This window comes from Leptodactylus fuscus, chromosome 3 (genome assembly GCF_031893055.1).
Source record: "Leptodactylus fuscus isolate aLepFus1 chromosome 3, aLepFus1.hap2, whole genome shotgun sequence".
Lineage (NCBI taxonomy): Eukaryota > Metazoa > Chordata > Amphibia > Anura > Leptodactylidae > Leptodactylus > Leptodactylus fuscus.
Window position 1 is genome coordinate 75427311 of NC_134267.1, and position 25241 is coordinate 75452551.

Here is a 25241-nt window from a genome sequence, read left to right on the forward strand (position 1 = left end):
AAATGAATGTAGTGTTGGCCACACATGCACACCACCTCTCAGTTCAAGCAGAACACTTTGCAGAATTTACATAGCCCCATTCTCTTGACAGCTAGGGGTTCCAGCATCACAGATGTATTCCCTATAGTGTTGATGTCTATAGTGGAAAACGCCCTTTAAAGGGATCCTATCACTCAGACACAATTTTCTCTAGGTACCACATCGGAATAGCCTTAAGAAAGGCTCTCCTACCTTTCTTCGTCTTCTTCACGCCGCCGTTTGCCTACAATTCTGTTTTTTCTCGGTATTCAAATTAGCTCTTTTGCAGCATTGGGGGGGGGGCAGCGCTCAAACACCACCATTTTCTCGTGGCCTGTGGACATGCGCAGTCTGCTCTGCCCAAGACCCGAGGCCTAGAAGTTAAAAGACACCGCCGGGAGAAGAGGATGGAGGCAAATGCTGCAAGAGAGCTCATTTGCATAACGAGAAAAAACAGGATTGTAGGAGAATGGTGGCGCGGAGAAGACGACGAAAGGTAGGAGAAGAATGGCCTTTCTTAAGGCTATTCCAAAGCGGTGCCTAGAAAAAAATTGTGTCTGAGTGATAGGATCCCTTTAAGTAAAACTGAATTGTGAAAAAGGATGCCACTTATACTGTATTTTACAAATTCTCTAGTTCTTTAACTTGACAGGGATATAAACAACTGCATGTTATTACATAAGTTAAAAAAATACAACAAAGGTTAAAAGAAAAAACATAGATTGCAATTCTCTACTAATCAGTCTTCCACTCACTAAACTCTGACCAATATATTCTATCCTAAATGCAGCAGACAGACTCATATTTCTGTCAAATCTCTACGCAGATACAGATGCATCTACCGGGACTGGTTGCCCATTCAGCAGAGAATACAATTTAAACTTTTGACACCCACAAATCATTCTACAGTGCGACATCTCCCTACATCTCCTCCAGCACAACGGTATCTTCCCCAGTTGCAGAGATACTGGTGCTGTTAGTTTCAGCACCGATATTCTTCCATTGTCAGAGAGACCTGCCTTAAAGCTCAGGGTCATTGCTAGGCTGTCCCGGCTATGATCACGGCGATATATTTATATAGTTGTACTCACATCAGTACAGGTCAGTACTTCTCTCAATAGCTAGTTGCACACACCAAGGCATTGAGAAATCAATGAGGACCAATTCACAGTAAACTGGTAAGTCTTTTTGTTGCTTTGATTCTGTATGAGGCTATTAAAGGGGTATTCCTATTTCAAGGATACTAGCTTACGTAAATTCAACAGTTTTTCTAGCAATGCTGCTTTGTTTGTCTTCTCATTTTTCACACAGCATTTCCATCTAGCAAGGCCTGTATCTGATGCGCAGGACAGATGACGTGAGACACTGCTCTTTGGGGGGAAAGAGGTGGGTCTCAGTTCTCTCATTGTTATGTTACATAGTTATATAGTAGATGAGGTTGGATAAAGACATTAGTCCATCAAGTCCAACCTATTTACACCTCTGCAGTGAGAACAATCAGGTTGCAGTTTTCTGATAAAGGCTCAGAGAGTTTTTGTTATCTCTCTATGTATACCCAAAGATAACATTTCTCTGTAGAAGCATGGAAAGTGTTTTATACAAACCTGTGTAACATAAAATTCATATACTGTGCATATTATTTTATCTGCATTTATATTAGATTTTGAGAAATCATAAACATCTCTAGTCTGTATCAATTGTGATACTTCATAGTGTCCTGTTAATCAAACAGTCAAAGCCACCTACCACCAGCTTGCTGAAGAATACAGGAAGTAAGAAGAGACTGTTAGCAAAGCAACAGACATGGAAAGGGGAAAACCCCTTTAATCAATTTTTATAAAATCACACTATAAAAACTGTATACCTTGAAAAATAAGCCTGTTTACAGCAAGAACTGTCAACCGCTGTAGTCTCTGTACAAGTTCAGATTCAGAAGCTCTTATTGGATTTTCTTGACTCATTCTTCTGTGCATTAGCTCTGTAAGCTCACTGCTTGCAAATGAACGCATAGTGATTAAAAGAGGGTCTGACTGTGGATACAATAACCTTTGTGCACCTAAAAAAAAACAAACAAAAAAAAACTAATGAAAGTTGTCATACTGTAAACTATTTTTTTTAATTTAATTTTATAACCTCTTAATGACATGGCCCCATTTTTCAAAACTGACGTGTCACTTTATGTGGCAATAACATTGAGATGGAATTCCCACAAGGTAATGGAACAAATATTAAAATATAATTTTATTGGTATGCACTAAAACAATACTTTGCCCTGGTATAAATTGAATAAAAGGAAAATACTACCCCAACCCTTCACTAGACCTGCCCTATAAGATGTAGGGTCATAAGGTCAATATCCAAATCAATTTAGAGTGTGAAGCTATTTTTTCACTGTTCTCAAAAACATGTCCTAATCTAGAGGCAAGGGAATGCTCCTGTTGATATACGTTTAAATCACAGGGCACATTAGGAATAATATCCTGTACCTACTTAGGACAATAAATATGTACTACTTCATGGGAAGGGGTACATGAAATACACAGTCCTAATACCTAAACTGATTAAGAAGGAGTAATGGCCACTAGTCCTCTTTATTTTCACTGACCAAAAATACTCCTGAATGTGTAAAACAATTGTAACATGTCGCACATTCGGCTGAATCACTGTAATGGACTAATAACACACTCAAACTAATTTCTGTGCGTTATAGTGGCTACATTAGAGGAACAGGGTAACTCCTAGAACTAGGATAACCTGCCAGTGAATGATGATCACAACTGGCCCCAGGTAGATCCTATTAACCCCACAATGCTCACAGTGTATATGGTGTTTGTGTGGCTCTAAAAAACATGAGCTGCTTTCGACAACACACAAATCCACTCAGTATCACTAGTAGGTGGAGTGAATGGCAAGTATGTATTCCACTCCACCCAAAGATAAAGTTGAATCATCTCATATGGTGTCTATATAGTTCTAATAGGTGAAATCCGATACTTCAAACACCCCAGATTAGCTTAGTATCACTAGTGAATGGAGTGGACACTAGCGTATTCCACACCACATAATAGTACAAAATTCAATGTCCAAAGGCAGAATTGCCATAAAAATAATACAAACTTTATTAAAGAAATACAATAAAAAAAACATGACAAACAAAAACATGCAACAAATAAAACAGGAGGAACCAATACTTCCAAAATGGTATGTAAAAATCACATAGCAATAATTATGTTGGACTTTCAAGCAAGGCTGAAAGTACAAAGAGTAAACATAGTGGCAACATCATAAGACAGACATACCATGAACAGGGGTGCGTCTGTTCAAGGTATGTCTTTCTTATGATTTGATACTCACAGTCTTTCCATGTACTGAGTTTGTTTGTACTTTCATCATTGCTACAGATCTTGGCTACATTTCTTGTTGCTTTTATGCACTTTATATACCTATATAGCCTTTGGTGTTGCCACTATGTTTACTCTTTGTACTCTCAGCCCTGCTTGAATGTCCAACTTAATTATTGCTATGTGATTTTTACATACCATTTTGGAAGAATTGGTTCCTCCTGTTTAATTTGTTGCATTTGTTTTTGTTTAAGTCATGTTTTTTTTATTGGATTTCTTTAATAAAGTTTGTATTATTTTTATGGCAATTCTGTCTTTGGATATTGAATTTTGTATTTTGGGGTGAATTTGCCATTACTGTGCCTTAGGTTGCAGTGTGTATATTTACCACATAAAAGTACAAGGAACATCTCTACACGTTTCCCTCTTAATGTATAGAGTTCCTCAGGAGACTAGACAATTAGCGATCTCAATAGCGGTATAGATAATACAAAATATTACAGCCATCTCAATAATGGTGATTAAAATTGCTTTTCCCCACAGCTTGATGGTAGGTGTGAGTACTCTGATTGTAGGCTATATTAATAAATAATATACACAAAAAAATACACACAAACACGGAGAGAACATACAAACTCTTTGCAGATGTTTTTTTGCCCTTGGCAGGATTTGAACCTAGGACTCCAGCGCTGCAAGGTTGCAGTGCTAACCACTGAGCCACCATATGGCCCCAGCTATATTAATATTTGTGCCATTAACTTGTGGGAATTCTGTGACAAATTGAGGTTCTTTTTTGGAAATAATAACATTGAGATGCTTTAACCCCTTCCCACTGAGGGCATTTTTCGATTTTCGTTTTTGACTCCCCCCTTCCAAACCCCATAACTTTAACTCTTAGAGCCATACGTGATCTTAATGTTTGCAGGACAAATTTTTCTTCTTGATGCTACCATTATTTATTGCATACAATGTACTGGGAAGCTGGGAAAAAAATTCGGAAGGGGGTGGATATGAAGAATAAGTGCATTTGTGCGACTTTCTTACAGGCTTCATTTTTACGGCGTTCACTGTGCAGCCAAAATGACATGTCATCTGTATTCTATGTTTCAGTATGATTCTGGGGATACCAAATTTATATGGTTTTATTTACATTTTAACCCTTTAACCACTTCAGTACCGGGCCAATTTGTGGTCCAGGACCAGACACATTTTCGGGTTTTTTGTATGTAAGGTTTTGAGGGCTGTAACATTTTTCTCGTATGTCTCATTCAACTAATTTTTGTGTCTTTTTTCGGGGACACATAGGGCTTTATTTTTATGTTTTTATTTTCGAATGTGTTTTTTTTTATATCCGGGAAAATATAAACATAATAGGAGGGAAATTGTGTTTGATTTTCACTTTATTTATTTTTTTATTTAATATCACAAAGTGCTACTGAAAAACTTTATAAAATAGTTTTTCCTCTCCGTTACGGTAATTTTTATTTTGTATGGTGTTGTTGGGGGTGGGGCTATAACCTTTAATAGTGTCATTCAAGTCAAGAGAACCAAAAATGACGACTTTAGATTTTTTTTTATTTTTATGAAGTACAACTTAAGTTAATTACAAATTAAAAGTTTTGAATTTTTTTCTTCATCCGTTAACTTTTTACAGACTTCTAAAGTTTCAAAAAAGTGCACATTTTAGCCTGGTATGGCTTTACATTTTTTATCATATCTCGGGCTAGAATTAAGATAAAGAGATGGGAGAGGCATCATTTTTATCAGAACGGTATCGTCTTTCATTTGATATGTCACAAGACTAAGTTTCTTTATATTTTGTTATGGAGAAATCAAATTCAAAATCAAAATCACACGGAGTTTACGCTCTGCTCATTCTGAACATAAACTCGTTCAGAGTGAGCGGCGTAAAACATCCCATTGACTTCTATGGGTGCCAGCATATGCGTACTACCCATTGAAATCAATGGATGCTTTTTTACCTATTTCTTTCAATGTATTATGCTGTTTTTACACCGCTCACTCTGAACGATTTTATGTTCAGAATGAACAGAGTGTAAACTCCATGTGAAGGCTCCCTAACATGTAGGAATAGCCTTAAGAAAAGCTATTCTTCTCCTAACTTTAGATGTCTTCACCGCAAAGCCATTCAGTAGAAATCCCGGGTTTCTTCTGTATGCAAATGAGTTCTCTTGCAGCACTAGGGGCGTCCCCAATGCTGCGAGAGAACTCTTCCAGCACTGGCTTCAAACTGCTGGCCATGCGCAGTCGGCTCTGCAGTCGGGCCTCGGGCAGAGCAGACTGCGTATACCAGTGACCATTTTCTTGTGGCTGCTTACCCCAGCTTACTTTGTAAGTGGCCACAGGAAAATTGGCACGGGCATGTGCAGTTGGCTCTGCCCGAAGCCCGACGGCAGAGCCAACTGCGCATGCCCAAAAGTTTGAAGCTGGTGCTGGAAGAAGGGAGAAGAAAATGTCATTTTAATGATTGAATCCCTTAAATGTCTGGTTTTCTTGAAATATAAAAAAAACAAAAAACTTGCAAGTCTTCAGTAGGTGATACCTTTTTTAATGGCTAACTCATAATGACGACAGAATATGACGTTTTGAAGCTTACTCTGGGCTTCTTCTTCAGATATATCTAAAAACACTTTCTGCAGGCTGCATATTTGTGTACAATTGGACATATAGGGATAGAATTACAGGAGGGGGGGGGGGAATGAGGCTTATTACTATATACATATAAAAACAAATAATCAATTCCCAGTTCCCAGGTTCTTTATCTTTACGGCTGTCTTAGTTCAGTGATTTGTATAGAATGACATGAACCCATGTGATGCATTCATTCCATTATCTAGAGAGGCAGGATGAAGTCATTGAATCCTCTGCTTTGAACCTTTACACAGACGTTGCAGGTAGTGTAGGTTACGGTGCATATTTTAATGGTGATTGGTCAGCTGAGAGATGGCGGCTGTCCTGGTTGGATTTAGTGATTTTACTAAAAATATTGTGCTTTTGGAACTCTTTCCGGTGGTTGTTGCCATAGTGATCTGGGGTAAAGCTTTTACGGGCAAAAGAATAATTTTACATTCTGACAATAAAGGTGTTGTCTTTGCTATTAACACGCTTTCTTCCAAATCAGATCTGGTGGTGAAACTGTTGAGACATCTAGTGTTATGTTGCATGACCTTTAATGTATGTCTAAAAGCAAAGTATATTGAAGAAAGGTCAAATATGATTGCTGACGCATTATCTCGTTTGCAGCTAGAGGGCTTTCATCTTCTCGCTCCAGAAGTTGCAGCAGAGGGAATTGCATGTCCACTGCACTTATGGGACATTATCTGGAATTAGTATCCCAGTAAGTCAGTGGCACCCTAAACATGTGCTGATTACTCAGCCGCATGGTTGTCATGGATTCAATTCTGTAATAATCTACACATTGATTTTATGAAAATTAATTTGTCTTTAGCTTTATTATTTATCTCTGATTTAATGTATAGAGAGCTTTCTCATTCCTCCATTTCCGAAACGTTGGCAAGGATCTCATTTTTTCTATGTTTAGGTGGAGAACCCCCATTTATGAGTTTTCACCCAGTTCAACTGTTGAAAGGTTATAAAAGGTGTTATGATAATAGGTGCCCTATTACAGCAGACTTGTTAAATAGGATATGGTTTGTCTTAGATCAGGTTTGTTTTGATTTATTTGAGTTGACGTTGTTTAGAGCAGTTTATGCACTAGCGGTTTTTAGTGCATTAAGGATTAGTGAATTGGTTTGTAGAAGTAAGAATTGTATGTAAGGTTTATTGGTGAACGATATATAAGTTAATGATGATGGTTTTGCAATTTATTTAAGGAGATCCAAGACAGACCAGGAAAGTAAAGGTATTTTGTTTCATTTGTATCTGTTAGGTGAATCTATTATCTGTCCTGTATCTAATATGAAAGCTTGGTTATTTTGTAGGCCCGTGGTTCCCGATCCTTTGTTTATTCATAGTAACGGTATGCCCCTGACTATTTTCTGTTTTTCAATTTAACAGAGTGCTGCGTAAATGTGTATTGAGACTCGATATAAATGGTTACAGATTTTCAGCACACTCATTCAGGATTGGTGCTATTACAGAAGCAGCTAGATTGGGTTTAGATGAAGCCATGATCAAACAGGTAGGTCGCTGGGACTCCAGTAGGTATAAGATGTATGTTAGACCTAATTTGTTGTAAAAATATTTTGTGGTTATACATATTTTTTTAAAAAAATGTATTGTTTCTGTGATTTTTCTTTTTGTTTTTTAGGATATCATGTAACTGTTTGGATACTAGTCCACTCTTTTGAGTACTGGGCTAGACAGAGGGCACAGAGTAGGAGCTATTCAGAGAACCTCTCTTTTTCTCGGTCAAAAGTTAAAATTCTTTGGTATGGTGTAAGGGGTCTCTCTTGGAATGGCTTGTTACAGGAAATACATAAGCAAATAAATAAGCTCATTTTGTTGTGGCCTAATCCTAATATTATTATTTTTCATTTAGGAGGAAATGATCTGGGTAAAAACTTTAGATTTAATGTGGCAAATGTGTATACCGCAGTTTTTGCTATAATAAAATGCATGTTTCCTGACTCATTGTTGATTTTTTCTGAAATTAATTAATTTTCTTAAATTATTCAGCGGATGACCTGATCAGGTAAAGAGTTGGCCCATGTTGATAGAATTAGGAAAAGAGTGAATAGGGCAATGTTTAAGTACTTGCCCTCTTTGGGAGGTTGCTCCTACAGAGATAATGATCTGGAAGGCTTTCTTCCTGGTTTATACAGATCAGATGGGGTTCATCTCTCAGAAGTTGGGATTGACATTTTCAGTTCGGCGCGTTTCTTCCTGACGAAGCCAGGAAGTGGCGAAACACGCGATCGTTCCATAGCTGGGTAGGCTCACTATTACCTTTTATAACAGTACTCTGTACTTGGTCTTTATACAGTTTCACTGTTTGGTCTTATATTTATTTATTGCACAGGTTTCAATGTTATCGTGTTTCACTTTATTATTGTTATCTTATGTTACTATGTAACATTTATTTGTGGAATTGAGTTAATTGAATGTGGATTGCACACTTTTACATGTATGACCTTGCTTAGTTTACTATTTATATAGCATAACATTGAGCCTCCCATATTATGGTATTATTGGTTTATTTGGTCCTTCCCATATTTATTATATCATTATTTTTTTTGTTATATTATGTTTCTATATATTTAAATAAAATATTTAATGTTTTATTTATAAGTGATCCTGTCGTTTTGACACTATTTTTTGTTGCTGTATAGTGGATTCACTGTTTTTGAGCCTTCTTTGTATTGTGTATAGTGAGCAATAAGGGTTTAAGGTTAAACATTATAATTATGCTGCGGAAAATTAACCGTAAATGCAAACACAAAACCAATTACATAACTGTCTTGTTTTTAGTCACGATAAAATACTATTTACCTGTAGTGTTCTTTCTTTTAGGTGATCTTGTATAAGAAGAATGAGGAAAATGACACGTGGTGGAAATAGCTTGAGTGTCTTCATTTGAAGTTGTTTTTATGAACTCAAAAGCAGAGTGTAAAATTTTGAACTGGATTACAACAGCCATATCTGGGGGAAAAAATTGAATAAACCTTTATTTTGATACCAAGCCTATTTTGTCATATGTTACCTAGAAAAATATTCAGTAAATTTACTTAAAGCACAAAAATGTGTTCCATTTACTTGAGCTGCAATACAAAACACAGTCTATGAACAGATGTGCTACTGTTTCTGGAAAAAGTGCAGACAAATTTTCTAGATCTGGTCATCCCCTTTAAAGACTTGGATATCAATGACTTATCCTTAGGATAAGCATTAATGTCAGATTGCCGAGGGTCTGACATCAGGATTAAGACCACAGTGATGGGAAGAGCTCTACAGCCTCTTCTCTGTCACTAAATACACCAAAATACATATCATATCCATACAGCCCCATTCACTTGAAGCTGGACACAGGCTATGCAACAAGTAAACTTGATGTTACTGGCCTACGAGGAGGAAAGGCTACTGTTTTAATCAGCTAATATGTTGGGAACCCCAGGGATGTCAACTCACGCTGTTCTGCAGGGAGTATGCCAGATTTACAGACTCCTCACCTGGTCATCCTGCCAAACTTTTTTTTACCCACAATCCTGGAAGTACGTCATATTCAAAATCATTGCAGATTGATTCACATGAACCTATTAAAATAGTGGCTCTCGTGATTACATGGAGAAAGTAAAGAAGAAGTTTCCTGAAAATAAGCTCAAATCACAATTCTCAAAATAAAAAAAACATTCAAATATAATCTCTACCCAAGATAGGTGAAAAGAAGAGGACTCAAAAGTACAGCTGACTAAATGAAGGTGTAAAGAAGAAAATGCATATACAATCTATAAAAAGATTATGAGAAATAGCTCATCCATATGAAATTAAGTCACATCCTATCGTGCACGACCCTGTCCTCCTTGACTCCTCGAAGCTCCAATATCAACGAAGAAAAAGATCCAAACGGGTTGTTTGAAGGATCCGCAACACATGGACGTGTAAAAATACGACTTTTATTTCATGACTTTTTAAAATTTAGCCACAACAAGCGATAGGCGCAAAGCCACATTAAAGGGGCTCTATCAGCAAAATCATACTGATAGAGCCCCACATATGCGTGAATAGCCTTTAAAAAGGCTATTCAGGCACCGTAAAAGTTATATTAAACTACCCCACAGTTTTAAAATAAAACCCTAAAAAAGAATGTTATCTACTTACACATCGTGCACGCTGGGCGGGCATTCAGGGTGCGCCGTCTTCTTCATCCACGCCTCCTCTTCCTCCGATGTCCTCGGGTCCCGTCCTCCTCCGGCGCTCGCGAACAGACACTGATAAAAAAAAAAAATGGCCTGGGCGCCTGCGCAGTAGCCGTAGTAGAAGCCGCATGCTACTGCGCAAGCGCGCAGGCCATTTTTTTTTATATCAGTGTCAGTTCGCGAGCGCCGGAGGAGGACGGGACCGGAGGACATCGGAGGAAGAAGAGGCGTGGATGAAGACACACTCTGAATGCCCGCCCAGCGTGCACGATGCGTAAGTAGATAACATTCTTTTTTAGGGTTTTATTTTAAATGGGGGGGGGTAGTTTAATATAACATTTACGGTGCCTGAATAGCCTTTTTAAAGGCTATTCAAGCATATGTGGGGCTCTGTCAGCATTATTTTGCTGATAAAGCTCCTTTAAGCAGGCTGCAGAGTACAAACCTAACTAGTCCCGAGCACCAGGAAGAGGTGTTACAATGGCTAGCGGACAATGCTTCCAGCACATTCTCCACCAGCCAGTCAGCTTCTACCTCAACTCCTCCTCTTACCCAACAGTCTGGTCCTCCCTCCTCACAAAATGCCCAATCTTCCCAGCAACCTAATCCCACCTTTCCCACCTCCCAGGAGCTGATTTTGGCTCCATTCACTGTCCCTCTCTCTGTCCTGAATCACCAGAGGTAACAGATGAGTTGCCTGATGCACAAACACTGGAGCATACGTTATCTCCTGTTGTTGTTGTTGACCAGCAATCCGCCCTCAGTGACGACGATGACGACACACAGTTGCCATCAGGACAGCCTGTTGCCGTCGTCGGTGTGCAAGAGAAGGAGCCGTCAGATGAATTGGACGAGGAGGAGATGGACGATGAGGACACTCACCTGACCTGGACAGGGCGGAAGTCAAGCAGGGACAGCAGTGTAGATGTGGAGGGAAGTGCGGCACCAAAGAGGGTGGCTAGAGGCAGAGGCATGTCGAGAGGCAGAAGACAGCTGCTTCACGGAACACAAGCCACAGCCAGCAGGGCCCAAAATGTTCCCTCTTGTAGCCAGCCTAGAAAAACTCCCCCATCGAGGCCACGGTCTTCGGTGGTGTGGAATTTTTTTAATGTCTGTGCGGCAGACAAATATACAGCGGTTTGCACACTCTGCAACTCTGAAACTGAGTGGGGGCTCTGAAAAGAGCAACCTTACAACCACTGCCATGCGCTATCATTTGGAAGGCAAGCACTGGGCTCAGTGGCAGAGAGCAAATGCAGGACAATCGTCGTCCGGCGATGCCGCCACTGCCTCTCCCACTGTTGCCAGTGCTGGCGCTGCAGTCCAGACCAGAAGCCAGGAAACCTCCACATCTGCCTCCACCACTTCAGAGACTTCTCCCTCATCCTCCCCTTCTCCTGCCTCAGCTCCTTTTCCTGCCTCAGCTCCCTCTCCTGCCTTAGCTCCTTCTCCTGTACCATCATGCGCCTCCTCAAAACAACCCACCATCTCCCAGACTTTTGAGCGCAGGCAAAAATACAGCGCTACCCACCCCCATGCACAAGCCTTAAACGCGCACATCTCCAAACCGATGGCCCAGGAGATATTGCCGTTTCGGCTTGTTGAAACTCAGGTCTTCCGTGACCTGATGGCAAGTGCGGCACCTCGCTATGCCGTGCCTAGCCGTCACTACTTCTCCCAGTGTGCCGTCCCTGCCTTGCACCAGCACGTGTCACTCAACATCTGGCGGGCCCTAAGTTCCGCGATTTGCACAAAGGTCCACTTAACCACCGATGCGTGGACACGTGCATGCGGACAGGGACGCTACATTTCACTGACTGCACACTGAGTGAATGTAGGCGAGGCTGGGACGGGGTCACAACCTGGGGCGGTCTACCTCATTTCCCCGCCCAACATTCCTGGCAGGGGCTCTGAACCACCACCCTCCTCCTCCACTGTTACATTGACCCCAGCTACCAGCTGGAAACGCTGCAGGACTGGCATGGGGAGACGTCAGCAGGCCGTGCTGAAGCTCATAAACTTGGGGGACAGACAGCACACTGCCCCAGAGGTGAGGGATGCCCTCCTTGATGAGATGGCAACATGGTTTTCGCCACTGCACCTGGGCCCAGGTATTGTCTTGTGTGATAACGGCCGCAACCTGGTAACAGCTCTGGAGCATGCCAACCTCCAAACACATTCCATGCCTGGCCCACATGTTCAATTTAGCGGTACAACGGTTTTTGAAAACATATCCCAATGTAGCCGAGCAACTGATGAAAGTGCGGCGCTTGTGCGCTCACTTACGCAAGTCCACAATAGCCGCTGCTAGCCTCCAAAGCCCCCAGCAACGACTCCATCTGCCAGAACACCGGCTGATTTGCTATATCCCCACACGCTGTAACTCGACATACCACATGTTGAGTAGAGTGTGTGAGCAGCAGAGACCCTTGATGGAGTACCATCTCAAAAACCCAAGGGTTCATCAGTTTCTGCACCATGAGTGGCCATGGATGGCAGACTTATGCGAGATCTTGCGTGTCTTTGAGGAGTCAACCATGAGGGTCAGCTGCGATGACGCAATCGTGAGTGTCACAATCCCGCTCCTGTGTGTGATGCGAAAATCCCTCATCACCATCAGGGATAACGCATTGGACGCTGAGGAGTTGGGCATAGGAGCAAAAACATCCCAACAGGATAGTCAGGGCACACTCCTGTCCGCTTCACAGCGTATATTGAGGGAGGAAGAGGAGGATGGCGAAGTAGCAGATCTCATTGTCACACAGGAGGCTAGCGGGGAAGTTCATTGCGTCCCATTGCTGCAGCGCGGTTGGGGCGAAATGGAGGAGGAAATGGAGAGTGACCATTCCGGTGGGGGCAGCCAAGTGACGCCAAGTAACACATGGCTGAATACATGTTGGAGTGCTTTGCAACTGACAAACGCATTGCCAAAATCCTGGAGAGGAACGATTTTTGCAATCCTCGACCTCCGGTATAAAAATTATGTTTGTAATTTTATTCCGGTAGAGGGGAGGGCCAGTCGCATGAGTGACTGCCACAAGCAACTGGTACAGAATATGATGGAGAGGTTTCCATCAACTCTCATTGGCGACACACAGGAGAGTTCCTCCAACAGGCCACAACCTGTCATCCGTCCACACCCGGCAGCGGCACACTTTCCAAGGTCTGGGACACGTTAATGGCGCCCACTCGCCAAAGTACCGCCACTGAGGGGCCTAGTGTCACCAGGAGGGATAAGTATAGGTGCATGTTGGGGGAGTACCTGGCCGACACCAGCCCTGTCCTCTCTGATCCCTCTGCGGCCTATACTTACTGGGTTTCCAAGTTGGATTTGTGGCTGGAACTTGTGCTGTACGCATTGGAGGTCCTTTCCTCCCCTGGCGCCAGCGTGCTTTCGGAAAGGGTCTTCAGCGCTGCCGGTGGCATAATTGCGGATAAGCGCAGCCGGCTGTCAGCTGACAGTGCTGAAGCTCAAAAAAATGAACAGCCACTGGATAGACCCATCATTTTCATGTCCACCGGTGTCAAGCACCCAGACATGAAGTTGCATGTGTGTGCTTACCCTCTACAATTCCTCCTCCTCCTCCTCCATCAGCGTTGCAGAATTCTGATCCTATTAGGATCAATCCACCCTGATTCTCCCCAACTCTGCTGTTTAGCGTCTGAATCCACCCCGATTCCCCCAAACTCTGCTGGTTAGTCAATCCACCCTGATTCCCCCCAACTCTGCTGGTTAGAGTCTGAATCCACCCTGACTCCCCCCAACTCTGCTGGTTAGAGTCTCTACTCACGCCAAGGGCCAAAAACACTGCTTTTTAAAGGCTCTGCTCACACCAAGGGCAAAAAACACTGTAATTTATAGGCTCTACTCACACCAAGGGCCCAAAACACTGCTTTTTAAAGGCTCGATTCACATCAAGGGCCAAAACCACCACTTTTTAAAGGCTCTACTCACGCCAAGGGCCAAAACACTGCATTTTAAAGGCTCTACTCACTCCAAGGGTCAAAAGCACTGTATTTTAAAGGCTCTACTCACGCCAAGGGCCAAAAGTACTGCTTTTTAAAGGCTCTACTCACTCCAAGGGCCAAAAGCACTGCTTTTTAAAGGCTCTACTCACGCCAAGGGCCAAAAACACAGATTTTTAAAGGCTCTACTCACTCCAAGGGACAAAAACTAAATATCTGCTGTTTAAAGGCTCCACACAACACAACGAGAGTGATGGTTCTGGAACAACTGTTTTAGGGGCTAAGAATTTTAAAGTGGCTAAAACTCTGCTGGGTGCACGGCTCAACTCACCAAAAGGGCCTAAAACTCTGCAGGGAGAAGGCTGAAGTCACCTAAAGGGCCTCAATATCTGCTGGTAGCTCAGCTTAAGGGCCTCTAACTTAATTTGGAAGGGCTCACATTAAGGGCTATAAAAGTGAATTTTGGAAGGTCTTACCACATCACACACACATCCACGGTGACAGTTCAGGTTGGGTACTGTTGGATCTCCAATTCCATTTGTGGTTGTCATGGGCAACGTGATTAAAAGGGGTGCTTGTTAATGTTTGTTTAGCTTAAATTCGGGTTTCTGTCCATCCATTTGGGGAAGAAAGAAGGTTTCCAGGTATTTTCCCACTTTGATAGAGGTTTTTTTGAGTGTGAAAAGTGTGTAGTTGATAGGCTGTGGGGGTAAAACAGTGACTTGGGCTTGTTAGATGCCCCCAGGCATGCTTACCCTGCTGTCTCAGTTGCATTGCAGAGGTGTTGGCATCATTTGCTGAGGTGTGATAGTGGACTTGACGACCCTCCTGAGTCAAATGGTGGGATCCCCTGAAACTAAGCATTTTCCCCCATAGACTCTAATGGGGTTCAATATTCGATCGAATAGTTGAATATTGAGCGGCTATTCGAAACGAATATCGAATATTTTACTGTTCGCTCATCTCTAGTAGTTAACTTAGGGCCCATGCACACGATGTAACGCGACGTTGATTCTGACACGAAAACTCGTGTGAGAATCAGCGCTTCAAAATAGAATCCCATGACTTAACCCGCGTAACACATTGCAATAAAAAAAAATTAAAAAATCTGAAATTTCCCCATTGTGGGACTATTAAAGGATTATCTTATCTTAAAAAGCCTCCTCCCATTGATTTCAATGTGTGCGCGCGTAACACGGAACCCATTGAACTCAATGGGATTCTGTTTTGCAGCGCTTGATTCTGACACAAGTTTACGTGTCAGAATCAATGCCGCATTACATCGTGTGCATGGGCCCTAAGTTTACACACAAATTTACACTTTCTATTTGCACTGCTGTTATTTTCATGATGCCTTAGCACAGCATTGACAATACCCTCTTTGCCTGCTGAAGGACAGTGTAAAAATCGTTCAATATAATGTAAAAATCGTTCAACATAATGTAAGAGGTCATAAGTAAACAGGCAGAGAGCCTCCTCTGTTCTTCATCATAACTCTCAAATCATATTTAGTAGCTCCCATAGCTATGAAAAATGTGTGTCCATTAAGGAGATCCTGTTTTGTACAATCCTTCTAGCTTCAATTAGAAAAGTTTGGAGCCTGGAGTATAGAAATGCATTTTATTCACAAGGACTTGCCATGAAATCAAATGACCTAACTAAAGAGAAGGAAATGATCAATTCCCCAAAAAACAACAAGTATAGCATTACTTATTGAATTGCATTGGGGAAATATGTGCATAATAAATCTGGAGTACATTTTTAAAGATGCTTTGTTCTCTCCACAGCCTAAATAAAAAGCCAGTATACCTCTAATATTTTGTTTTGCTTAGAGAAAGCTATCAACATTGTTGGAAGATGAGTTAGTTCACAAAGTTTTTTGCAGGCGGATTTTGACATGGAATCCGCCTCAAAATCTGCCTGCAAAAAAGGCTCATATTCAGGCTCATATTCAGTTCAATGGGAGTCGCTCGGTTCTTTTTCCCACTAGCAATTTTTTTCACGTAGTGGGAAAAAGAAGCGACATGCCCTATCTTCCCGCAGATTCCGCGACTGAGACAGCCACAGCATCTGCGGCGCAAGGCCTACTCCAGATTAGGCCCATTTAGCCAGAAATGGGCCGGAAATGCCACGATGGGATGCTGATGCAGTGCACTGGCTAGCCACGCAGAGAGTTCACATAGCGGAAAAGGTTTCCGCCATGTGAATATACCCTTACAGTTCATACTCTATATGTGGGTATAAAAAAAGTTGCTCATGTAAAGCCCTAAAGAGCTAGACAGCACTATGTTCTGAAGTGTGACACATTAACAATTAGACTGCACCCACTAAATTCTCAAAGTTCACTCAATTAGGACCCCTGAACATTGAAAACTTTTAAAAGAATCCACAGTTTTTCTATACATGAATCATGTATACTGCGTTCTTTCCATAGTAACATAGCTGATAAGCTTAGAAAACAAACGCCAGAATAAAACCCATGCACAAAACTGATAAAAAAAAATAAAACACACCACAAAAAAAAGTTTGTAAAAGCACCACTGAAAATACTTTAAATGAATGATGTTTTAAGATAAGTGTTTTAAAATCCCTATAAACAATTATGAAATAAAAAGGAGGCCTTAAATGCATTTGAAAGGAAATTCTTACTTCGCAACTTTTCATTTTTGCTTTCATTCAAATATCCAAGTATTACTATCAAATCCTCAAAAATTCGAAAATACTGGGATCCAGATGAACTGCAGGAGTGTATGGTAACAGCTATTAAAAGTTGCTGCAAATCACAAGCAAGCAAAACGTAGTCATCTGGGGAAACACTGGAAGACAAAATGACAAAAAGTTAACAGTGATGCATTAATTAAAGAGGTTGTCCTGTTATTGACACTTATTTCCTATCCAAAGGACAAGGGATAAGTGTCTGATTGCTGGGTCAGTCCCCTAGTGATCAGTAGAAATGAAAGTCACCCTAAGCTCTAGTTGTGAATGGAGCGTCAGTTCATTTGCGTGACCCCCTTGCCTGCTGCATTAAAAAGCAGGTAGCTAAGAAACCACACAGGCCCATAGACTATATAATGGGGTCAATGTGTTTTACGTAAGGTGTCTGCACAAATCATGCGGAGAGAAAAGTACTGCAAGCCACTATAGGACTCCCCGAACGGAATAGCAAACGCAGATGTGAACCAGGCCTCACTGAATAAAGAAAAAAAACTTACCTTGTTTCAATTCCACATAGGGTTGCTAATGTGTTACACAATGAATACAGAAAGCCACTATCAAGTAGCATATCTGCAACTTTTGAGCAGGAGTTAATAATCTGAAGCAAAAGGCAAAATAAATTGTGCAACAGGCTGGCATCATGTAAAGAATTTTCAATCAACCCAAGAACTGGGATGATGCACCACTTCTTGAAGATATTAGCAGTTTTGATTTCATCAACATCAAACCTGTTTGGAATGAAAATAAATGAGCCTTTTAAATAAAGATCTTAAAAGGAAATTACCATTTAACAGAGAAAACAAACAAAAAAACACCATAAACATAAATAAAAAAAAAATACTAATTTCATAAAATGTAAATAAACAAGAAATATAGAAACACTACATGGCGGTAATTATTATAATCATTGGTGATCAGACACTGATAAGGTAAGTTACATAAATTATGCAAACAAACATCAGAACTATCAGCAAAAATACGTTTATGGTATATGTCTTTAAATTTCTCAGAAATGCTGACTCAGGTCTGTTTTGTTGGTTCACGAGGCCACTAGACATGTTTGGGTTTTATGCTATTAAAGGGGTATTCCCTGTAAACATAAGGGCTCGTTCACACGTGAACAAAGGAGCGGATTTTGACAGCGGATTTCGCTTCAAAATCCGCCCCTTTACAATGGTGGTCTATGCAGACCGCTGGGCTTCTTTTTTCCGCTAGCGGCGGGCTGCTGCTAGCGGAGAAAAGAAGCGACATGTCCTTTCTTCAGGCGGAAGCCGCGGCACGCTAGACTGCGGCTTCCGCCTAGCGGCAGCACCCTCCCATGTCGGCTCATTCAGTTGAGCCAACATAGGAGGTGAAAGCCGTGACCGCGATGGTCGCGGCAGGCAGGTTTTGACCAGAGAGAGACGCGGCTCGCCGCGTCTCTCTCTGGTCAAAACCCGGGCAGGCGCTGCACATGTGAACTGACCCTTAATAATGTTGTTGTTGTTGTTATTATTATTATTATTAATAATAATAATAATGCATTTTATTTATATAGCACCAACATATTCTGCAGCACTTTACAAAATGTAGGGTGCAAGTACAGACAGAAACTTACATTACAGAGAAATAGTCAATTCACACGATGGAACTAAGGGTCCTGCTTGCAAGAGCTTACAATCTATGAGGTAGATTGGGAGACACAAGAGGTAGCAGGGGCTGTTACTATACTAGTATTAAAAGTGCCCCCTCTAATTGCTAATGATTTCCAAATATAACGAAATATAGAATCTTTATGTGTTCTCAGATATCATATGTCCAATGCCCCATGTTTTAGACATACAGACTGTAAAGTTACTAATGATAAGGAAGGCTTTCAGGTCATGCAAGAATATGTCGATAAAGAACTCCCTTGCTTGCTTCCTTTTCATCTCCTTGCCATAAAACAGTCATTACTTCTAGTCATGTGACCCTCCTTTCAAGCTAATTCTTCCTCTGTCAAACATGTGACATGCTTTTACATCTCGATTTAGAGCATTCACTTTCTTCATGATATTGAACTATGAAGCGAGGAATTGCTTCCTTCCCTGTGGTTTTATTGTTTTTTGGTGACAGTGAAGCAGGGTAAAGGCATACCTCCCAACTTTCAAGGAACAGAAAGAAGGACAAAATGTGCTCCGCACACTTCTGTGCTGACTCCTCCCATTCTCATCCAATTTTCCACATGCCCCCACACGATATAATGCTCCCACAGTCACCCTAACATTATATGCCCCCATATTATAATGTTTCTCTCCAATTTCCCCACAGTAAGAAGTCCCTCTCCTCATGCCCCAGGGGGGGGAATACGAAGGGGGGGGGGGACATTAAAGTGGGGAAGCTGGAGGGGGACATTAAAAAATGGTGTAGTTGGAGAGGGACACATTAATGGCAGCTGGAGTGGAACATTAAACTGGGGACAACTAGAAAAGGAGATTAAACTGGGGTAGCTGGAATGGGACATTAAACTGTAGGGGTAGCTGGAGGGTGACATTAAACTGGGGCAAGTAGAGGCGGACATGTTGTCCACAGTTTAATGTCCTTTTCCAATTGCCCCCAGCTTAATGTATTCATCCACTGAACGTTATTTTTTAATGTCCTTCTCCAGCTGTCTCCAGTTTAATGTCCCTCTTAATCTCCCCCTAGTTAAAGAGGACCTTTCATCAGTTGGGGCACATGAATTCAGCGCACTGTCGGCTTTCACATTCTGTGCCCCAGGTGAAGAGCTATCGGTGCTACTACTGTAGCTCCTTACCTCACACAGTACACCCTGCACCCCTCATCTCTGCCCCTCTCACACAGTACACCCTGCACTCCACATCTCTCCCCTCACACATTACACCCTGTACCCCACATCTCTGCCCCCTTACACAGCAAACTCTGTACCCCAGATCTCTGCACCCCCTCACAGTACACTCTGCCCTCTCACACAGTACACCAGGCACTTTACATTTTTCTCCACTGATATAACTCTGCTTCATGTGAAGGATCGTGTTACAAGAATAGACACGCCCCCTGTCATGTGACATCTGATGTCATCAGCAGGTCCTTACAGGATCGTAGTATTAGTTTTTACCCGGAGATAACAGCCGGATGGTGATCTAATAAAGTTTATACATGAAGACATGCATCAGGGGCATAGCGGGACATGCAGTAAGCCATCCGGGACCGCGGGACACCAGTCTGATAGCGGGACTGTCCCGCGGAAATCAGGACACTTGCGAGCAATGGATAAAGGCAGTATCTCCACTCCCCCACATGCAGTGCTGGTTTTACATAAAGTGTGGCCCTGGGGAAATGAAAAATGGAGCCCAAATTGCTGTACCTAAAAAGTGCCTCTAGAGATTTACATCTTATGCTGTGGACTGCCTAGGATAGGGGTAGGCACCCTTCGGCACTCCAGCTGTTGTAGAACTATATCTCCCAGCATGCTCTGCTGTTCTTGGAACTCCCATGGAAGTGAATGGCGCATTTTGGGAGTTGTAGTTTCACAGCAGCTAGAGTGCCAAAGGTTGCTAATCACTGACCTAGGACATTGTCTGGAGATTAGAGCAGAGAGAAACAGAAGAAGCTGTGGCTCCAACTGGGTGGGTCAGAAAGTTTACAAAGCTCCCTCTTTTTGGCTAGCCGAGAGCCATGACATCACTAGTCACTGCAGTGACGACCATGCTGCCTAGCTGTCTGTATATCTCTGTGTTTAGCTAAATTATACATATTTGTATGTGGTTGATGTTGAGTGTCATACTTACCTCTTTTTTTTCTGGTGTTTTGTTCTATCTAAACTGCTAGTAAGGGCCGTAACTACCATAGAGGCAGCTGCCACAGGGCCCGGGACATTAGGGGGCCCAGTGACAGCCGCTACTGCTGCGGTTACTGGCTGAAGTTACTAAGGGACATACTACTGTGTGCAGGGGCCACTAAGGGACATAATACTGTGTGCAAGGGCCACTAAGGGACACAATACTGTGTGCAGGGGCCACTAAGAGACACAATACTGTGTGCAGGGGCCACTAAGGGACACAATACTGTGTGCAAGGGCCACTAAGGGACATAATAGAGCGCGCAGGAATGCGGAGGAGGGGTCGGTCGAGGTCTTCGGCGTCGGTCGGGGGGGGAGGGGGCATGTCAAAAGTTTGCCACGGGGCCCCGGCATTCCTAGTTACGCCACTGCTGATAGTTTATGTAAATTGAAGGCTTTTCCTAAATATATTGCTTTAGAAATTCTGCTTTGTTTGCCTGTTATGTGAATTTATTCCTCCCATTGTTTACACTGTGTTGCTATAAACATGAACCTATAAGACAAGTTATGTCACTCTCTCACTGTTCTTGCCGGGCAGGGCAATCCATTCAGATAATTGCAGTTATCTGATAAATCCAAGTCTGTTATGTCTCTGAGTAAACACACAGATCAAACTTTGTTTGTTCTATACAAGAATCTGCAGATTATCTGACCTGCAGAAGTGTTCTGTGTCCTGTTCAGCAGGAGGGAGGAAGGAAGTGAAATACAGGAAGTGAGAAGCAGACTTTCAGTATGTCCAGTTCACAATCACTATCTAAATATAGGTTCTGGGGATAATATCAGTCCTTGAGGAGAGAGCACCTTTGCAGGCGTGTAGAGACTTACAAAGCCATTTTCGCTCCACTGGGGGATTATAGGAAATATTCAAATCTGTTTCCCAGAATGTAATTAGGAAAACAATGCCTCTGCTTGCTGCCCTCTAGGGACAGCCCCCTTAAACATCATGCATGACTCTTTCAACAAGCCTAAAGCAATGTTGCAAGGTTTAGTCAAACCAGTAAATATATCCCAAAAGGAACAGCATATAATAAGATGTTTTAATTTTAATTTTTCTCTTGCTTACATAGTGCCAAAATATTCTGCAAGTGGGGGGTACCCCCATATGCCTTTTGAGAATAGGAGGAAACCAGAGTAGCCAGAAGAAACCCACACAAATAAGGGGAAAACACACTAACTCCATGTAGATGTTGTCCTTGTTTTGAGTCAAAAGCTATAATAGAGAACCTTCTAACTTTCCTGGATTTTGCGGGACCATCCCAGATTCTAAGCGGAAAGGGACATTAGACTGTGGGGGCAACTGGAAAGGGACATTACACGGAGAGTAAATAAAGGGGGAAATTAAATGTCAGGGCAGCTGGAAGGGGACATTATACTGTGGGGGCAGATGGAGGGGGACATTATAATGTGGGTTATATCATGTTATGGGGACTGTAGAGGCATTATACAGTGTGGGGGCACAAAAATAAATAGATGAGAATGGGAAGAGTCCAAATGGAAGTGTGTGGAGCTAAATTCACAGTGACAGGCACAGTGCACCACACATTCTGTCCTTTGAAAGTTGGGAGGTATGGAGAATGGTGAATGGGTCTTGTATACATGAACGCATACAATCCTCAGAAAATGGTTGGTAACAGAACAATAGCGAGCAAGTGTTGTATCCTATCCTACTAATATTATAAATGTGAAAGTTTGGATGTTTGTGTGTTTGGATGTTTGTTACTTAATCGCGCAAAAACGGCTGAATGGATTTGGATAACATTTTTCACATAGATAGTTTTTAACCTAGAATAACACATAGGCTATTTTGTATCCCAGTAATTGACATAGATTCATGACTGTTATGAATTTATGTTCATATACTATGTTACACTGTAGGAGATTTCAGCTATTTGCACTTTGCTGATAACCTACTGTTATCTTTCTAAACAAACACAAAGCTAACACTGCACATTCTCTGATCTGCAGAAGACTTCTGTGTCCTTTTCAGCCAGAGGGAGGAGGGGGGGGAGACAAATACAGGAAGTGAGAAGCAGACACTCGAGGCAGCGTGTTCAGACACTGACCTGGGAAAACCCCTTTCATCCAAATTGACGAAACACCACAGCAGGTGGATCATCAACACCAACAACACACATTATATGGTGTCCCAGCAAGCGGCTGAGATTTGGGAACAAAGGCACGGTGCCAGGAACAAGTTCATGGGCAGGCAGGCTTGAGAGCTGTCGAATCGCCAGAGCAAGTGGATCTTCAGTGCCAACAGCACGCTCATTATATGGCGTTCCAGCGAGCTGCTGAGATGCCGAAACAATCACAGGCACGGCGCCAGGTACAAGTTACGTGGCAGGCCAGCTTCAGAGCGGCTGAAACGCCAGGAGCAGGCGGAACATCAACACCAACAACATGTTCATAATATGGCGTCCCAGCAAGATGCTGAGATGGCAAAACAATCAAAATCACAGCTTGAGGTTCAGCAGCAGTTCAGCTTGAGAGCTGCCAGAACACTGCAGCAGTTGGATCATCAACACCAACAACATGCTCACAGTATGGTGTCCCAGTGAGCTGCTGAGATGCTGGAACAATCACAAGCACGGCACACCAACTGTCACACACAGCTATACTCCAGGTTTCCATAACAACCCTGCCATTTTTTTTTTACACTACACCCATAGCAGGGCCGTGTGGGTATCCAGAGATGCAGCATAGCAGGGTATGCTGTGCATATGCAGAAATGTTACAGAACTGTGTAGGCTGCGAAGGGGTGAACCTACCTCTTTCGCCGCCCGAGGCGAACTACAGAAAGCCGCCCCCCCCCCCCCGGAGGAGGGGGTGTGGCCGAGCAGAGGGGCGGGGCTTAGCGCCGTTCGCAGGCAGAGAGCAGGCACGGAGAGGACCTGCTCTCTGCCTGAGCGTGAGGGGAGGCTGCTGGAGCAGCGCTGCTCCAGTGGCCTCCCCAAACCCCCGCTCGGTGGTAAGCCAGTCCAGGAAAGTTTGTCCTGGACTGGCTTAGGGAAGCAAAAATGCCGCCCTCCCTGGGGCCCTGGCATAGTGACACCTGAAGTGGTCGCTTTAGGTCGCCTCATGGGAGGTGCGGCGCTGAGGCTGCATTTGGGCATTGTTTGATGTTGTGATAAACTATTGCTGGCGGTCATTATGTAGTATTAGCTGGGATTTGGCATTACGTACATTCTTACTCATAGGATTCTTCTTTTCATTTCTACTACTTTTTTATGTTAGTATATTTATTATGTGTCCATGAGTGTTTGGTATTTGTATTTATTTTGTCTCACCAGCATACTAAGCTTTACTTGCTGCACTATAAACACCATCTTGGTATCCCTGGTACTTAGACTTATGTAGCCCCCATGACTTATATATATATATATATATATATTTATTAGAGATGAGCGAGTACTATTCGAAACGGCCGCTACCATTCATTCTTATGGGAGCTTGCTATTCGAAACTGCCGTTTCGAATAGTACTTGCTCATCTCTAATATTTATTGTTTGTATCTATGTATCCATACTTTTATTCAGGATATTAATAAATTTATAAGTTTTATACTATTTGGGTGTGGATGTTTGTTTTGTTATCATGATTGTTGCCCTACACGCCTGTGATGTATTATTTGCCTCTGTATAATTATGCACAATAATTTATTCTTCCGCTCTTATGATGCTGAAGCTGCTGTCCTCAGTGCGACTTTCAACTGTATATGCATCTACAACACAGGCAAATAATAAGTTCCCAAGGTAAAAGTAGAATAAAGTATTATGTTCAGCCATAGTGATGTTATATATAGTGATATGATTTCCCTAATGTTCCAAACTCGGTTCTAAGATGGAAGTTTGTAGAGCCTAATTATGCTTTGACGCTTTTTACTTGGCTAAATACTTTTGAAACTAAAAAGGATCTTCAACTGTAAATCCAGAAAATGATAGCTAAGCACTGGTTGGACTCAGTCACTCACGAAATGAGAGTAGAGATCCAGGCTATAAATCTTACCATAGGTATAGAACAAACTGTCTACATGCAAAGGGGGGCATTGAAAAAATTTGACAAACAATGGGGAAAATGGCTAGATCACTCGAGGTTGGCAATGAGAGAACTATTACAAAATAGACTATTCAGGTTGGGGTGAAATTAGGGATAGGGTAAATTTAGCAGATACTGGAGGAAGGAAGGAGTGTTCACAATGTTGGTTGAAAGGCTGTGAAGGGGAAAGAGGCCTATAATTGTATTTATTTGTAAACTACTCCATACCACTACTACTTACAATAGTTATAACAGGTACAATACTTACTCCTCATTCAATCCAAAATGCCGTCCAAAGAACATTTCCAACAAGCACTCTAAAACCTCTCGACTTGCATGATGGAGGTATAACTGGTTTGCAAGAAGACAGAAACCACTTTTCTTTAAAAATGCCTCCTTTTCTTCTTTAGATGCCCGTAGAAAATATGCATTCAATAGCTAAAAATTAATAAATTGAATATTTAATGAAAAAGTAATAATTAAAAAAATATACTATGAAGTGGGAAATATGAG

At 42.1% G+C, this 25241-nt stretch overlaps 1 protein-coding gene across 1 annotated transcript in view; it reads right to left on the bottom strand.

Annotated features, from left to right (window-relative positions):
- LYST (lysosomal trafficking regulator) overlaps nucleotides 1-25241 on the bottom strand; it is a 393838-nt gene that overhangs the window by 107797 nt on the left and 260800 nt on the right. The window contains exons 24-28 of the mRNA XM_075267816.1: nucleotides 24997-25166; nucleotides 17374-17604; nucleotides 16811-16977; nucleotides 8832-8981; nucleotides 1883-2074 (exon numbers count right to left, since the gene is read on the bottom strand). Coding sequence (XP_075123917.1) covers nucleotides 1883-2074; nucleotides 8832-8981; nucleotides 16811-16977; nucleotides 17374-17604; nucleotides 24997-25166 — 910 coding nt within the window. The remainder of the gene's footprint in view (nucleotides 1-1882; nucleotides 2075-8831; nucleotides 8982-16810; nucleotides 16978-17373; nucleotides 17605-24996; nucleotides 25167-25241) is intronic.